Consider the following 18,214-nt stretch of genomic DNA (forward strand, 5'->3'; position numbering starts at 1 on the left):
AAGAAATAATTTGAAATGGAGAGATCCTCAGCCAGATCCTCAGCTGCTGTAAACCAGCACAGTTCCACCATAGGTGTAGTTTGACTGCTATTTTTGGGGGTGGGGGGACAAAGCGTGTGAATGTGCACATGTACGCACACATACATGCACAGTGAAGCCGGTTCCCTGTCTCACTGGCTCTCTTCCCCTGCCTGGAGTGGTACCAGGGCAGCCGGTACTTGGGGGTTGGGCTGGCTTAATGGGGGAGTCCCAGCTGCTGTTGGCGGCCACTCTGGCACCGGCAGCTTTTGTGATGTCGCTGCTTTGGTGCTGCTGAAACCGCCTCCCAGCTGGGGCTACTGCTGCTGCTGCTGAGGGGATGCCATATGCTGGGTTCTTGCTTCCCCCTGCCCATTCCTTTATCCCCTTCTCTTCCCCCTACCCTTCACCTTCCTTTCCCCACTGTCTCCACCCCATCCCATCCCCCTTCGTCTCCCCACTGTCCCCTGCCCCATCCCATCCCCTTTCTCTCCCCACTGTCCCTGCCCCATCCTCCAACCTCTTCTCTTCCCCTTGCCCAATGCCACTGTCTCTTCCCACACCCCATGCCGTACCCCTCTCCCCCAGCCCCACCCCACCCACCCCCTTGCCATGTCCTCCATGGGCACTCACTGCTGTAGAGGGTACAGGTGGGCACTAGAATCCAGGAGGTGACATCCAGCTGCTGAGGCAGCAACCCAGAGTGCAGGGGAAAGGCTGCTCCGTCCCACTCCCCGCGAGCTGACATGCGTGTGGGGGGAGGCGCAGTGTGGGAAGGACAGAGCCCCCCTCCTGAGAAGGCTGAGCAAGCCCTGCTCTGTGTTCACACAAATGGGGGGTGGGAAGTGGCACGTGAGCCTGCGTGACAACCTCCCAATACCTCACCTCTGTTTGGGGGGGCGAAATAAAGGGGCTTTCACCAAGAGAAATCAGTAGAGTGGGGTGCAGAAGAACAGATACTGCAACAAGATGAGACAATGGCAAGAGAGGATGGCGCAGGATGAATTTAAGTGTATGTGTTGAGAGGAGGACGGGCAGGAAGAATACTCTAGTTTTTCAATATAGAATTATGGACAGACTAGTCTCGCCACATGAACAGCCCAAAGGTATCTGAAATCTTATCTCTAAGTATCACTGTCTATAGCTCCTGAGCACACTGGCTTAGTAGTGTTTACAATAAACTTTGTTTCATTACAGAAGAAGGCACTTAAAACCGCATATTTTTTCTCTATATAAATAAAGATTTAATTAGCACTTACTGTTTTGTAATCTCACAAGTTGTAACAGATACCAATGCTTCCGCCTCAAATGCCTTCTTCTATAGTATAAAGAAGTGCCTGTAAACTCTGCTACTCATGTGTATTTGGGAGTGAGAGGCAGCTGTAGATACACTGCCAGCTGGAAAGCAGATAATTTACCTGGAGTTGTCAGTCTGTTATAGTAAGACTTAAAAAAAGACAGCACACACAAATTAACTAGTGACTAGGGAAGCTTATTCATTAAGAATCTAAAAAGTTAAATTAATATATTCTAAGGCCAGAAAGGACCAGTGTGATCATCCAGGCTGACTTCCTGCGTTCCATACTAGGCCAGAGAACTTCCCCCAAATAGAGCATATCCTTTAGAAAAAAACCATCCAATCTGAATTTAAAAATTGCCAGTGATGGAGAATCCTCCACAACCTTTGGTAAGTTGCTCGAATGGTTAATTACCTTCAGTATTAAAAATATATGCCTTATTTCCAGTCTCAATTTGACTTGCTTTGACTTGGTACAGTACATTAAAGAGATACTGTAAATATTAGAGATGGTAAAAAAAAAACGATGGAATGATTTTCTGCCATTAAAATGTAGTCACATTGAAATCAAGAAGTTTTGCTGGAATGTGTGAATTTCAACAAAATTTTCAACAAAACAAAGTCAAAGCTAACTCTTTCAACCTTCACTTTTTGTTTGGATAATGTTGAAATGCTTCATTTTGACTCTTGTTTCGATTAATTTCATTTTGACTTTTAAAATATAAATTTTAATATGCATTATAATTATACAGTTTTGATATTATCAAAGTGATGCTTTTACCCTATCCATAATAAATGTTTCAACATTATCTAAATTAAATGTTTCAATGGTAAATTGATTTTTTTTAAAATGTTTCTTCCATGGGAAATTTCAAATTTTTGTTATGATTTAGAACAAAACCAAATTTTGAAACATTAGAATTTTCTGTGGAATGGAAATTCCAATTTCTACCCATCTCTAGTCACTATTCAAATATTTGAGGCAACACTGAAATTAATACAGTTGTACTAGGAAATATAATGCCCTTGTCAAATCAAGAATGTAATCAAAAATGTAGATGCATTTCAAGCCCTTGCTTTCTATCTACAAAATTAATATGTCTCTTTCTCATTAAAAAGAAAGAGGAGTCTTTCTGATCTGCAATTTTACCAGAACAAAATATATGTTTCCTAAACCATGTGGTTATAGGTAAAAGTTATTTGAGCATTAACCTTTTTGCAAGTAAAATCTATCACACCACTATTAATCTCGGAGTGTATGGATTGAAAATAAAATTAAATGATACATTTTCTTCAGTCACTTTAGGAAATATGTAGATGACATTAATGTAGCTGAATCAAAATTCACAACTGTGTGCCTTGGAATGCACTAGACAGGAAAACAGATGGCAGTACAGCAAAAGAACACCTGAACCTAACTGATTCTTAATCTCTCATTTGGGTTGTAAGTAACACCGAGTGTAAGAACAGAAAAAGTAATTTTTTTAAAACCAGTAAACACTGAAGACATCAGAAAATGTAATACATAAAACTTTAAAGACAGTAATTATCCTGAACAACTGCATAAATCAAATCAGACAATGAATGGAATTCAAAGGAGGCGGCTATTAATTAGTGCCTGCAGCAAGATGCAAAAGGACCATCCAAAGTGAATTCCTAGCAGGAACAAAAGGAAATACCAGCAAACAAAATGAAAAGAGCTGGAACCGCGAAAGACCCTGAAGCTCTAGCTATGTGATAGATCCACCAAAAACAAATAAAATCCTAAGCAACAGAGAGCAGCACTATGGAAAAGTTTCCAGCAGACCAATGAAATTCTATTGAGAAACTGCCAACATTCTAATGTCAATGAATTTACGCCTCCAAATACACAATTCCTTTGTGACTCTTTAAGTATTACTGTCTAATATTTTTATTCCGGCAGTATCCACCTATGTTAGGTACTGGCCACACACAGAAAGACACAGTCCCTTCCTCCAAGAGCTTTTTATCTTTAGGGTCTGTGTCAAAGCATATTGAAGTCCATGGGAAGACTCCCATGATTTCAGTTGGCTCTACATCCATCAGGCCCTAAGAAGATAAGCAACACAGGAAGGGTGGGAGAGGGAGAGAGAGAGAGAGAAAGAGAGAGAGAGAATAAAAATATACACAAGTATAAATAACAGGAAGGATGGTCATGTGGTTTAGACACTGGGTTAGGCCTCGCGAGTCCTGGGCCAGTTCATGGCTTCCTGTGTGACTTTGGGCAAATCTCTCTCTCTCTCTCTCTGCCTCAGTCTCCCCTGGAGATAATTCTGTCTTGGAGCAGTGTTTGTTTCTCATTATGTATTTTCACAGGGGTTAGCACAATGGGCCTCAATGTTGGCTGGGACTGCAAAACATTATCATACTACTACTATTAAAGAGCACTTGTATTCAATATTATGGGGCAAAGAATTCACTATACTCCCTGCCATCGACCCACAGGATTGGTGCTACTCTCCCAGCTTCGGAACAGTCGCTTGGAGGAACCCCCTCGATATGTCAGACCCTAAGGGGTCTCACTCTTTCTTCAAGTTAGGCCACGGCCTCCTGGGACTGCACCTGTGGGGCTTCAGCACTTCCTGCTTCACACCATGAGCTTTGTTCAGTGAGTCCAGCAGAGACAGACCCCTGGTAGGGACTTGTCCATTCTTCAGGGATTAATGCACCTCACCAAGCATTTACAGTGACACTTCAGCAATGTTTTCAAAACAATTGGGTTTATTAGTCAACTGGAACACAGCATAGGAAGCCCTTAGGTTAGCACAGAGAAATGAAGGCTAACACATAGAACATTCTGGTCAGCCCAGAGCCCCAGCCAAGCCGCAGTGAACTCCACTTTCAGGCTCTGTGTTTCTCTCTCTCTGAGTCTCACCTCCTTAGTCAGTTCCCAGGTGAGAGAACTTCCAGCTTCCTCCAGAAGCCAACACTTATCCCCCACCTCAAACCTTCCAGCCCTTTGTTCTCCCGCCGCTCTGCTTCCCAGCTGAGAGTGCTGATCCATGAGTCACTGGAGCTTGCATGGTCTCTCTGGACCCCTTGTTGATCTGGATCAGTTTCAGCCAGTCCCGTAATGACTCTATTAATTCTACCTGGACAGGAAGGTGACACACACCCATGTCTCTTAGCCTGCCCTGAGAGCAAACTTAATTCCGCCCCCCCCCCCACCCCAACCACCACCACTAGGTAGCCATGCAAAGTATAAGGGAAGCTGCGGATCCATTAAAAATATTACAAAAAATTCCACTTTGTCACACTCCTTCCAGCACACCCTCCCCTCCCCCACTGGGGTGCCTGATCACTGACCTGGGGGTGCAAGGAAGGCTTTCCAGGCAGCTGTGCCAATGTCTAAAGTGGAGGGAGGGGACTCCTTGAACTCTCCTCCCCCTCTGCTAATTATTGTTTGAGTGGCCCCATTGTACTAGGTGCTGTACAAACACACAGGGAGACAGAGGCTCTGCTCTGAAGAATTTACAAGGTAACCAGACAACACAGACAACGGCGGGAGGGGAAATGCAAGCACAGAGGTGAAGTGATCTGTCCAAAGTCACATAGAAGGTTAACAACAGAGCCAGAAATGAACTTAGGCCTCCTACCTGCCAGTCCAAAGCCCAATCCAAGGAACCACACTGGCTCCACTATCTGGCCCTGAGCGATGCTGTTTCTTATAAAAGGCACAGGGGAGGTTAAGTAGTAGGTTTTACTGTCTAAAATTATATAGTACAGCCTCAATCACTCAATGAGCACAAAAACGGGAGTCCACCCTTGTAGAATCATTGCAGGATTGGGGCGAATTTTATGAACTTATTGTTTAAGGGTTATTGTTAAATTAGACTTGATGGATAAAGATGGAATTCTGCATACCAATTCATTTCTAGGTATTAAGACAACAGGTAAGGATGTTTTTATCCAGAGAGAAAACTACAGGAGGGAAAGTGAAAGGAACTCAGTTTGAGCAGGTCACATCACCTATGGAAATGGCCTCTGACGGAACTATGTGTGGGAGACAACACTATTTTAGCTTTGAGTTCCTGTACCTCTCACAGATTGGCTGTTACTTCTTTTAGAGCTGTAATTTACTCACAACAAATGTGCAGAACTATTAGGTTCGCCATGGAAAACTCGACTCTCATTTTAGAAAATATTTTCACATCACACCCATAGTTTCTTCTGAAATATTTTTGGATGTGTCCCAAACTGGAAAATCTAACTGTACAGTAAGGAATCTGCTGGATGGTTGCCATTCATACCAGAAAAGAAAGATCAATAGGCTCAGGTGAAATGACAGAGATTACAACAGGTGTATAGGCTTTGGGAGGAAAGTAATCATGAATCAACTGGAATTACTAAACCGTTCAGCACTGGATTGGTTTAGATTAAAAATAAAGCAAGTTTATTAACAAAAGAAGATCGGATGTTAAATGAATTCAAAGATAAGACATAACAATTAGAAATGGTTACTTAGCAAATAAAAGTGAAAACACACATCTAGAAGTCTAAAACTTAAATCGAGCGTATTTTGGTACAAGGCTTTGTTTAAAATGGAGACTGACCCTTTTCTTTGTCAGAAGCTCTCCCTGAGGTGCTGGTGCCATCGTCTTCTTAGGTGAAAAGAGATAAATTAGAGTTTTCTTTTGTAGTCCAGTGAACCTTTGAAGTGGATTCTTCTGAAGATTGCCCTTCAAAGCAAAGTCTATCCAAACAGTGAAGAAGGCAACATGGTGTCCGGTGGTGAAGGAGGCTCCATGCTCTTTCTTCCCCCACCTGTGTTTGTTAACATGCAAATGGTTCTGTTTCCTATCATCTCCTCCCACTGCTGTTTTGAGGACCCTGTTTATTATGTATATGTAAATTGATGTAAACACACATTCCTTTGTTTAGGATAGGCCTGTTTACCAACTTTTGCTGAGGCAGGACTGTCTGGTTTTGAACCTGTGCTAATAAAATCATACGGGGGAATTCACATATTTACATATAATGCTGCTACATACATTTCACCACGATACAATTGACCAGCAAGTTATTCATGTTCAAATGATACCTTACAAGGCATATTTTGTACAAAGATTACTACAATGCTGTGTATGGTATGAATACAGGGGTGCTTTTGGTCACATTCATCTTATAATAATTTAATTTAGACCACATTTCCCTAGTTTACTTATGAGAATGTCATGTGGGACAGTGTCAGAAGTCTTACTAAAATCAAGATATATCACATCTACTGCTTTCCCCCCATCCACTAGGCCAGTGACTCTATCAAAGAAGGAAATTCGATTGGTTTGGCATGATTTTTTTTCTTGAGAAATCCATGCTGTCTATTCCTTATGATCCTATTATCCTTCGGTGCTTAAAAATTGATTATGTAATAATTTGTTCCAGTATCTTTCCAGGTACTGAAGTTAGGCTGACCAGTCTCTAATTCCCTGGGTCCTCTTTGTTCCCCTTTTTAAAGATAGGTACTATGCTTGTCCTTCCCCACTCTTCTGGGACCTCACCCATCCTCCAGGAGTTCTCAAAGATAATTGCTAACCATTTCTGAGATTGCTTCAGCTAGTTCCTTATGTACCATATGATAGATTTCAAGGAATGACATCATGACTTTTTTACTTTAACACTGAGCCTTAATGATCTTGGACAACGTCCAGTACATTACAGTATACTGAAGCTGGCATGTAACTTTGTGAAAATGTACTGAAACTAATAAAAAACTATCTCAAAAGAAATTGTTACCTTCCTAGTGGACTGTTGTAAGTTTGGACTTATTTTCCTAAGGTGATTTTGGCAAATTTCTATATGGTTCAATGTGTTTCTGTATGTGCAGCTTTGCATACAAATGATGACATTTCCATGAACGAAATCTGTTTGCCGTCAATTTGCAATGGATATACATGCAAAGACTTTGTGTGCTTGTGTAACTAAGGTTTATCATTTGGGTGCAAAGGTGACAGTTTTCAGAAACAGCACTAGTTTTCAAAATCTGATCCTGAATGTCTAATATATGGGCCATACTGTCAGCTGGTGTAAATGGTGCAAATTGATTTGAGGTCAATGAAACTATAATAATTTACACTGGCTGAGGATATGGTCTTGTGACATCAATGGGAAAAAGTTCCTACAAAGTGTAATACATTTTCTATATTTTAAAAAAATACATAAAAATCCAGATAGGATTAATCTTTAAGCCTGATTTTTGCTTTTTGCAAATAATCCTACCTTGAACGAAAGCAAACAATTAACCACGTTACACTTGATATTAGTGGGAACATTCTGTTTTCCCTAATCAGAACAAGAAATTCCAGGTACTGCAGATAAGCTGACGATACCTTTTTTTTTCCTTAAAACCAAAAATAGGAAATGCCATTTGTCGTGATAAATTATACATTTTAGTCTGCAAGTGACTGTTGAAAGCACTTCCTCCCAGTTTATAATTATATCCCCTGGTGATATACAGAAGGCAAGTGACGTAAACCTAAATGACCACTTTTTAATGCTTTGGTGGCTGTGTTATTGCAAAGCATGCTTTAAGATAGTAAATATAAGAACAGTCTTCTGAACAGGGCAAGCGACAACTGTTTGACTCTGGGCAAAGAACTTTAAGTGAGATATTGTAATCTTTTAGGTCTAGAAATAGCTGGGAAAGGGGAATGCTCTCCAGAGAAGACTTCCCTAAGGGAGAGGATCAGTGTGAGACTATATTGTTCAACCAATGAATACTAGTTAAAGAGTAGGCTCTACTGACTAACCTGTTATATTAAACACACAAGTCTTTTTGTGTTTTTACTGCCTATTCTAATTTCAGCATGTACCTCTAACACCAAAGTGTAGGAAGAGCCTTAGAGAACAGTGAGGCAGAGTGGTGAAGCTCCAGTCAAAGAAATTGGAATTACACGCACCAAGCAGATCATTTAAATAGTTCCTGGTCTTCTGACATATAGCAGTATGTTGTGTTGCTGTGGACATGGTGGAAGGAAGACACAAGCTCGAATTTAAGGAAAATTGTCTAGATTAGTTGAAGCTTATTATCAAGTAATGCTGCAGGACAAGTAGAACTTTCAACCACACTAAATTACTCATGGTTGGTTTTAACTATAGATATGGACACCTATGCCTGCAGGCATAGAGAATTAAGCTGACCAGATTTGGCACTGCAGGTCAGAGAAAACACAATTGAACCAGATGTCAGGAATTTATGCTTTACCCATTTGTACTACATTTATACTACAATAAGCATAATCAAGACACATGCAGAAACAGTGCAAATCAGATTTTTCAAGAGAGTTCTGCACCCAGCACTTCCTATTTAGGTCCTTAAATGAAGCAGCCAGATTTTTCAAAATGCTCCTCACCTGTTAGCTCCCACTCAGTGTGTTTAACAGGAGCTGCTGGAGGCTGAGCTGTTTTGAGAACTGGATACCAACTGTGGCTGCTGAGCATTTTGGAATATCTGGTCCCGTAAGTCTAGCAACCATCTGTATTTTGGTGTATGTACACATTACTACACGTGTTCATCGCTCCCAGTGTTGGGAGTTACATATGTATATAATAAAATGCAAGTTCTATTTCGAAGTTCTCCTATAATGTTCATTTGATTGGCAAAATGAAAACAAAGCTCAAGACATTTCCTACAACACCACTACCCTAGAAACTTGGTCTCATTTGAGACTCAATTAGGACTGGTCATTAGGGTCTCTTTACAATACATTTGCTTTTATTAAGATATCTTATCTGTCCTTTTTCTCAGTAGAAGCTGGAGGTCTACTATTAATGCATCTTAGTTTAATATAATCTCTCTGTGCCTTGGCTTTCCAGATTCCACCTAACCATTTTCCCCCTAATGCATTAAGTACTTTCATAATCAGCAAAAGCCACATCTAGTAGTAAATTATATTTGTTTGCCTTGTCAGTGTTTCATTAATCATACTGCTGTGAAAAACCCAACCGAAGCTTGCCCGTTCTCTTGTTTGGCTAAACATGAACTGCTACAGTGAACTGGTTGCTCAGTTTGTTGCAAACATTTGTAGACCCAGGACTGAAAATTTGTAGACCCACTGGTCACTGAAGTCTCAGTTGTGACTCTTCGTAGATAGAAGAACAATTCTGGGTAGGCATCCACACACGTGTGTCCAGTTCTTTGTTCTCTTGTGCCTGCATGTCTTTCTAGTTCATTTTTTCCTATCCATTTCTCTTTCTGAATCAAGAAGTCTTGCAGTTAATTTTTTTTTTCCTCAAGGGTCCTTCTTAGGAACCTAATGCCCACTGTCAGTAGTGCTAACTAATGCATCAGGCAACACGCTACAGAATACCAGCAAATGAAGAAAGCTGTACAATTGTACCATAGAAATGCAGTACATTTACCTCTGAGATTACTACATACAGGGTTTTTGCTGAGACTTGGGCCATTTCATAATCAAAGCATAATGTTTTTAAAGTATAATAACATACGGACATCGAGACTATTCTAAAACATGATAAAGAAACTAAACCGTTCCGGTGTGACATTGGAGTTCCTCACGTTTCCAACATGACTTTGGCCACTGCATGGAAACGTAATCAAAACCACAATTTCTAATGACCTGGTCCATACTTTTTTCAAAAAGCCCAGCTTTTCTAATCATTACCAAAGTTTCATAAATCCATGGACCTGATCACAAAAATACTGCATTTGGAACACAGAGCATCAGCAGTAACAACATCTATCGCTACAGGGTTATGGATTACAGTAACGGCTGAGAAAAGGAAAGGCTACAGAGAACACATCAGCTAAAGTAGCGTACAGGTCGTTATTACTATTATTTATTATTTCTATTATTGTAGCATCTAGGGGCCCTAATCATAAGCCAGGCATGGTGCAAACACAGAACAAAAAAGACACTGTTAGTAATACTTGTGGGGGCGATACACTGATGCTCCCCACCTCAGCGGAGATTCTATTTTCCCCTTAAGCCAGTGCACACCCCATACAAAAGGCCCATGTACTCTGACTTTGCACAGATGCTTAGGATTTAGCCTTAATCGAGACAGCAAAACAAAGGTTCTCACCACAAAGTAGCTTAAGATTAATCAATTGCTATTTAGATGCATCATTATCGATTATGAAAATATTATGTTTCCAAAAATATGATGACTTACTAAGTATCAAGCCTAGTTTTCAAGTTAAGGCAAGTGAATTTTAGACATCATTAGTAATCCATGTTATTGCACATTACTCAGACGGTTATATGCGTGAGGTTATTTCCTTCCTGGACAAAACTGAGATTTCTTAAAGAAACAAATTAAAGTTTACTTTTTTTAAAAAAAGAGAGAAAAAAAAGAATGTACATTTCTCACCTTACAAATTCTTCCAACTCGGGAAAGGATCGCTTTGTCAGACGTACTGCTATCTTGCGATATTTCTCGGAAAAAGAAATAGATTTTGTCGTCATCTGGATTGTATGTGTCCGGGATGGGGTAGGTTCCAATAAATTTTGCTCCTAAAAGAAACCCCCAAAACAAAAACAAATTATTAAAGTATTTTAAAAAATCCCTTCTACTTGAGACCAAGATTCTGCGTTTGTGTCCATGAAGCAGATCACGGTGAAATCAACGAGTCATCATAAGCATATCTGAGGGAAGTCTAGTCATAAGACTGTATTGACCCCCAAAGTATTTATATCTAATAGGGTAGCTTTTATTCTTCAGGATGTATTCTGCTGCAGAACACTGCATTGGCATAATTGGCTGCCATTGTGAGTTTACAGGGTTAATGCCAAGGTTTTTAGATCCAAAACCCATACCTATGATACAGCTGATTTGCTGCTTGTGTTACCCTGTTTCCTGCTAAGCAGGTTTTCCAAAATCACACACTATGTTACACAGTTATTTAATTTAAAAATGGCAGCACTTAGTAGTAGTCCAGGGATATAGGAAACCACAAACGTTACAAGAGGCCGTATGCAAGGGAGCAATATAACCTCAATTTGTTTGCATGACTCAAGCTCAGATATTAATAACAGCTGTACTAAGACAATAGTTTCCTATGCACATGTGCTAGGATGGCCTTACTAAGTCAACAGTGTTGAGATTGTCTTGCCAAGACAATTGGTTCATATGTCCCTGTTCTGCTCTACAGTCTCATTTTCAAAGGTTTAATAACTTGGCATTTTCACTTTGCTTGTGCGCTCAAATCAGAAATTAACGAAATGCCAGACACCTTAGCTAGCATAGCAACAACAAACAACAAAACTCAAATACACAGATAGAGGGGGAAATATTTAGGGAAATTTCTTTAAGATGCTCTTGTGATCTGCCACCATGACTGAGATCCTCTGGGAGCACTCAAGATAACTTTCCTTTGCACTGAACAAGAGGTGGGCCAGTGATCAGACTAAGTCAGTGGGAGTAGGCCCTTGACTCTGGAATTCATTTCCCAGGCTGGTCAGACAGAGCATAGTATCTCTGGCCCTCACAGGATGTCGTCAAGGAACATCATAAAGAGGGGCAAAACGAGGACTAGAAGATGTTGGGTGAGTGAGGAGTGAACTGGTGGTTTGTAGGGAATGATATTTTCTTCTGCCTCCATAAGAAGTTAATTGATCTGTATTTAAATATGTTTGTTTAAATTCTTAGAATGCAAATTGATGCCAGAGAGCAAAATGTATGGGCCAGAATAACTATTGTATTACTCCAGATTCACACTGGTGTGACTCCATGGAGTTACATGTCAGTGTAAAATTGTAATGATGCTGTAGATCATTTAGACTAGGATTTTCAAATCAGCCTAAGGAAGTTAGGCACCCAACTCCCACTCAGCCCCTTTCAGGCTCTTCTGAAAATCCCAGGCCTAGCCATTAATAAATGCATTAATAAGCTCCAAGGTGGCTTTCAGCATATAAAGCTAGTTACAAATAAACAAATAGCAAATTCTGAAAAATACCTTGACAACATCCTTATTACCATCAGATTTTTTTTAAAAAAATCCACATCTGCAGAGCTAAACTCTGAATTCTAATTTTTTTTATTACAATTTTACTGGTTTACTTGCCAAATGGAACCCCAAAACAAATGCACACATATCAGTTTTTGGGACAGATTTAAAACAATCTCAAACAAAGTAAATAAAGGAACAGGAATACTTAAGTAATACAATACTTAAGGACTTAAATTCACAATTGAAAGCATTAAAGTTGAAAGTTGCATCCAAACAAATAAACTGGAAAAGGTAAGCATACACAGACAAAGACACAGAAATCAACGGAATAAACAGACCATGACTGTCAGAGTTCCCTCCCCACTCTGAACTGTAGGGTACAGATGTGGGGACCCACATGAAAGACCCCCTAAGCTTATTTTTACCAGCTTAGGTTAAAAACTTTCCCAAGGCACAAACTTTGCCTTGTCCTTGAAAGTATGCTGCCACCACCAAGTGATTTAGACAAAGAACAGGGAAAGAACCACTTGGAGTTCCTATTTCCCCAAAATATCCCCCCAAAACCTTACACCCCCTTTCCTGGGGAGGCTTGAGAATAAACAAGATGAGCACAAACCAGCCTTGGATTTTTAAGACCCAAAAAACCCAAACAGATTCTTAAAAATCAGAGCTTTATTAGAAGAACAAAAAACAAAAAACAAAAAGATAAGAGAACAACTCTAAGATCAGAATGGAAGATAATCTTACAGGCAGTCAGATTCAAAACACAGAGAATCCCTCTAAGCAAAACCTTAAATTACAAAAAGACACAAAAACAGGAATACACATTCCTACAGCACAGCGAATTTCACAAGTCAAAACAAAGAAAACCTAACGCATTTCTATCTAGATTACTTACTAACTTTACAGGAGTTGGAGGGCTTGCATTCTTGATTTGTTCCCGGAAAAGATAGCACACAGACAGACAAAAGCCTTTCCCCCCCCTCCAGATTTGAAAGTATCTTGTCCCCTCATTGGTCATTTTGGGTTAGGTGCTAGCCAGGTTATCTGAGCTTCTTAACCCTTTACAGGTAAAAGGACTTTGCCTCTGGCCAGGAGGGATATTATAGCACTGTATACAGAAAGGTGGTTACCCTTCCCTTTATATTTATGACAATGACACACACAAAAAAACAGTTATTTTTTCCACAAGTGAGATCTTCCTCTCATCTTTAGTATCCTGTTCACACTATATAGAAAAACTAATTATAATCAGCTGTGACATGGGTTTTTGTATGTTTTGTAAAGGAAACAAATGGCATAATTGTGCAATTTAAATCATTGTTTATATTATCAATCATGTTGTCTATCTTCATTCAAAAATCTGACTAATTTCAATAGAAAGATTGTAAAGATTTCATTTGTTGGGGTGTGTATAAGCAAATAATAAGGCACTGAGATGATAAAGGGAGAGCAAGGCCTGGTAAAAGATGATACAGTATATCCTGGTATTGCATAAACTTTTTGTAATTTGCTCCAATGGCCTTCTGGGAGCAGCAATAAAATTATAGAAAGTTCACTAATGCAGTCTATATCCCTGGTGTTGTATCTGATTACCTACTTTAAAAATGCTCCAATCCAGTATTATACGATTGGTCAAGAGGCTCAATAAAGTTTATTCAACTGAGTAAGTCATATTAAGACTCATGAAGCCCGGATGCAGAGGGAATCAAAAGAGTGGGAAAGGCCCAGCAAGCAGGGAAGTGAAGGGTACAGATCTGAACCAGCATGAGCTAGTGGAAGACATGCTGCACCATCGCTATGACTTTGGGCCTCTAGAGGGCATGGGTATAGAATAGAGGCAGCCACTCTGTGATGCATGCTTCCCATGCGTCCTACATTGTGGAACAAACCCCCAGAGGTTAATGATATCCAGGGAGACGTTAACTCTGACAATGGCATTAACTTCCTGGACAAGTGGGAGGAATGTGCCGTTGCTTGGTGTATATGTGTGTGTCGACAGATCAAAGACAGCATGGCTCAGGCACACTGCCATAGGACCCTTCAATTCTCATACAATCCTTTTCACTGCCAATCTAGTCAAGAATCTGCTTGGCTCGGGCAGGACAGATCCACAGAGCTTCAATCTAAGGCCCAATCCTGAGAATAGACCTACATGCTCACTGACGTTAGTGAAGTTAGTTAACGTTAGTTAGCCAAGAAAAAGAACATTTTCTCTTATTTCCCCCACCCTGTTTTTCATTCTTTCTTTTCTTCATCCTCTTCCTATATTATAAGTAATGAGAAGTAAATGAAAATAAAATGAGATACCTTGATTGGGGCAGGAGGTTGAGTGCAGGAGGGAGTGAGGGGGTCAGGCTCTGGGAGGGAGCGTGGGTGCTGGGTGCGGTCTCTGGACTGGGGCAGGGGGTTGGGATGTGGGAGGAGGTGAGGGGTCGGGCTCTGGGAGGAAGTTTCGGTGTGGGAGCGGGCTCTGGGCTGGGGCAGGAGGTTGGCGTGTGTGGGGGGGTGAGGGGTTGGGCTCTGGGAGGGAGTGTGGGTGCTGGGTGAGGGATCTGGGCTGGGGCGGGGGGGTGGGTGTGGGAGGGGTGAGGGTTCAGGCTCTGGGAGGAAGTTTGGGTGCAGAGTGCAGGCTCTGGGCTGGGCCAGGGGTGTGGGAGGCAGGCAAGGGGGGCGGCGCTTACCTCAGGTGGCGCAGCTCCCAAAGCGACCGGCACTCAAACCCCTGTGGCAGCGGCCCCTAGGCGGGGAGGAAGAGGGGCAGAGGGTCTCACACACTGCTGCCTCAGGCGCTGCCCCCACAGCTCCCGTTGGCTGCAGTTCCCAGCCAACAGGAGCTGTGGAGTCGGCTCTCATGGTGGGGGCAGCATGTGGAGATACCCCCTCCCCCAGGGGCCACAGGGACACGCTGGCTGCTTCTGGGAGCAACGCGGCACAGAGGGAAGGAGGCAGAGAGGGCAGGAAGCTGCCTTAGCCCTGGGGCTGACACATCTCTGCGCACCCCTTGGGGGTAAGGGGACAGCGGGTCTCCGTGTGCAGCCCGGGGCAGAAGCAGTGTGCGGAGCCACCTCCCCCCGCCAGGGGCATGCAGAGACGTGCCAGCAGCCGGCCGCTTCCAGGAGCGACGTGGGGCCACCGTGCCTGCCTAAGCCCTGCTGTGCCGCCGGCTGGGACTCAGGGGCAGTTGTCAGATTAGATTTGTCCTGCATTTTGGGGGCCCCCGTGTCGTTGGGGGCCCAGTGTCACTGCACGGTTTGTTTCATGGTAAATCTGTTCCGGACTTCAGTGGGACTCTGTGGAGGAGTAAGAGTCCGAGTGGGTGTGAATCTGTTTGAAGGTTTATTCATCTCACCTCTTCTGAAAGGCTGCTATTAATGCAGTCAAGAGTAGGATGTGAAGGCAGTGAACTGCATAGGACCTAACGGTGTCCCACAAATCTTTGCCTTCTGCATTGTTTTTTTCCCTCCACAGGTAGGAAAAATACTGCTTCCAGAAACCTTTTACTAAAAAATTAAAACTTAAAATGCCAACATGCATTATAGCACAACCCCCTCTGCACTCAAAAAACCCCCCAAGCCATACATTTTTCACTTATCCTAAGTAAAATATGAGTCACCACTGCAAGTAATTTATTGCTAATTATACAATTACTTAAATATGTACAACCATTCCTGGAGGTCTAGCATATGCCTGGTAAATGGATAGTGAATTTAGGTTCTGGAGTGATTTTAAACCTAGAATCAAGTAAATATTTTCTTAGCACCGAAATCTGCTGAAAGCACAAAAGGTATGTGATTGTTAGTATTATTTAATATACTAGTGATGCACTGAGTATTATGTTACAGTACTTAGTGCAAAAATTGATCACAGTATTTAGAATTTCCTCAGCCTTAAAAGAATCTTTTTAAAACATTAAAAACTGCTAGTTTCTATTTATTTCAATGTAGAACAATGCATGAATTGTCTGTGTCAAGTTTCAGACATACTGTAATCGTAGTCCTTAAATACGGCTGGAAAGAGAGCAAAAACCTGACAAAGATGGTGGGGGCTTCATTATTTATATGGTATGAGATAGTATGTTAGGCTGTGGCGAGGAAACTAAGTTTTTTTAAAACTCAGCCATATTCATATAATGCACACTGTCCTTACAACGTTCTCACAAATACGTTACCTCTTAGTGAAAACAAAATAAATTAATAATAATAAAAAAAACTGGTCTAAAAACCCAAACAAAAAACCTCAGAACTAAAACACATACAAAACTCGCAATTTCTTCACTTTATGTTGCACCCTGTTACTGTTCCCTTGCCTGTTTAGGGCCCAATCCTAACCACACACGCTGAGGTAACTTATTGATGCCATTGAACAGCCCAAGTGAAAATTAATGGTGTAGGTAAGTGTTTGCAGGATTGGACTGTTAGGTTGTAAGGCACAGAACACCAAAGGTATTGAGGCGTTTAGTTCCCATTAATTGGTGCTTAAACACCTTTAGGGATCTGGGTCTCAGTTCTTTTGGGCAAGAAATGGAACCTTCTAATATGCCTGTGCCATGCATACTAACAGTTGTGCTAGAACGGTAACAACTAAATTCATCAGTCCACAACAACATTAAATCTTTTCTATGATAATACTTTACCTCTTAGGAAACTGGCTAATCCTAAGGATTTTTATGCCATAAGTACTGGTCATTGTCCAGGGTTCTAAGCTGGCTGGTGAGGGGGCAGGCTGCATCAAAATTCCTGAAAGGAGCCAGTCCCGGCCTGAGCTGGCCTGCCTCACTTTCTAGGAACCCTCTCCTGCTCTGGACTGCAAACTGAATATGCCCTGCCTGCCTTCACTGCCAGGCCTGCCTTCTCCCTCAGGAAGTGTAGCAGCTGGCGGAGTGGTATGCAGCAAGAGAGGTGGGACAGAACTGGTAGAGAGGCAGCCAAGGGAGGAAAGCAGGAGACAGCAGAGAGGGAGCTCAGCAAGGCCTAAGGGAGATGAGATTCTCCACTTGTTTGGAAGGATCCCACTTTTACAGCCTGGGGAGCGCTAAGGATATTTTAGTGGTTATATATATGGCTTTTTTACACAGGAAAGACACTGGGACAGGGGAATGGGCAGAAGTGGACAGAAAGGTGAGGCATCTGCATGGGAGGAGAGAGAGGAGTGAAAGAAAATAGAGTATACTCTTGTTAAAGGGTTAACAGGCACAATGATCCCTTTCAGAGGATAACTGTGGAAAAGTCAATTTACCCCTGCGGTCAGGAGGCTCTGGCTTTACAATTCACCCATAATAGCCACATGGTCATGCTGCATCAGGGGCCAGTGTTGTCACATTTTTAAAGATAATTGATGGCCGAAAGGGGACACTTTCACATCTTCTAATTGAAAGGCATTAGGATTGTGGGTGAAGTTTTCTGTGCCACTCGGTGTGTGGTTTGAGGATGGCTGGGTATAAATATGGCCATTTTTTTTACAGGGTTTATTACTTTAAAAATGTTTTTAAATGGGCAAGAAAAAGCAGTCTGTTACTTAAGAAGCAGTTTTAAAGCATTCATAGTGAGTTTAAACTGCTCCTTGAAGTAGCACAGGGGTATTTTTCCCCCGAGGGGGGGGAGGGAAGAGGGAAAACCTCCTACCTAATAGATGGAATTTCTAGTCTGACATTTCAGAGCGCTGTAGGAAGCAGCTTTTAATAAATGATTGCAACTGTTTGGTGAAAAAAAATATTATTCCAACAACACTGAAAAACTAGAAGCACTTATGCCATGAAATTATTTCCAACTACTGTGCTATATATAGACTCATAGATTAGAGATGGAAAGAACTCTTAGGTCTTGTACTTCAAATCCCTTCCATTACAGTATTTTCCCCTCTGGTACATTTCTCCAGCACTTTCTCTGTTCTACTTTTAAAAGACTGTAGATGGAAATAACCAACTATGCAACTTTATTTATGCTGGTTATATATACACACACACACAT

The 18,214-nt window shown here is 41.6% G+C and overlaps 1 protein-coding gene across 4 annotated transcripts in view; it reads right to left on the bottom strand.

The window, feature by feature from the left end:
- LOC125630489 (semaphorin-3D) overlaps window positions 1-18,214 on the bottom strand; it is a 199,755-nt gene that overhangs the window by 53,523 nt on the left and 128,018 nt on the right. For all 4 annotated transcript variants that reach the window (XM_075124521.1, XM_075124522.1, XM_075124520.1 and 1 more), the window contains one exon: window positions 10,667-10,809. In XM_075124521.1, coding sequence (XP_074980622.1) covers window positions 10,667-10,809 — 143 coding nt within the window. The remainder of the gene's footprint in view (window positions 1-10,666; window positions 10,810-18,214) is intronic.

Source organism: Caretta caretta, chromosome 1 (genome assembly GCF_965140235.1).
Source record: "Caretta caretta isolate rCarCar2 chromosome 1, rCarCar1.hap1, whole genome shotgun sequence".
Lineage (NCBI taxonomy): Eukaryota > Metazoa > Chordata > Testudines > Cheloniidae > Caretta > Caretta caretta.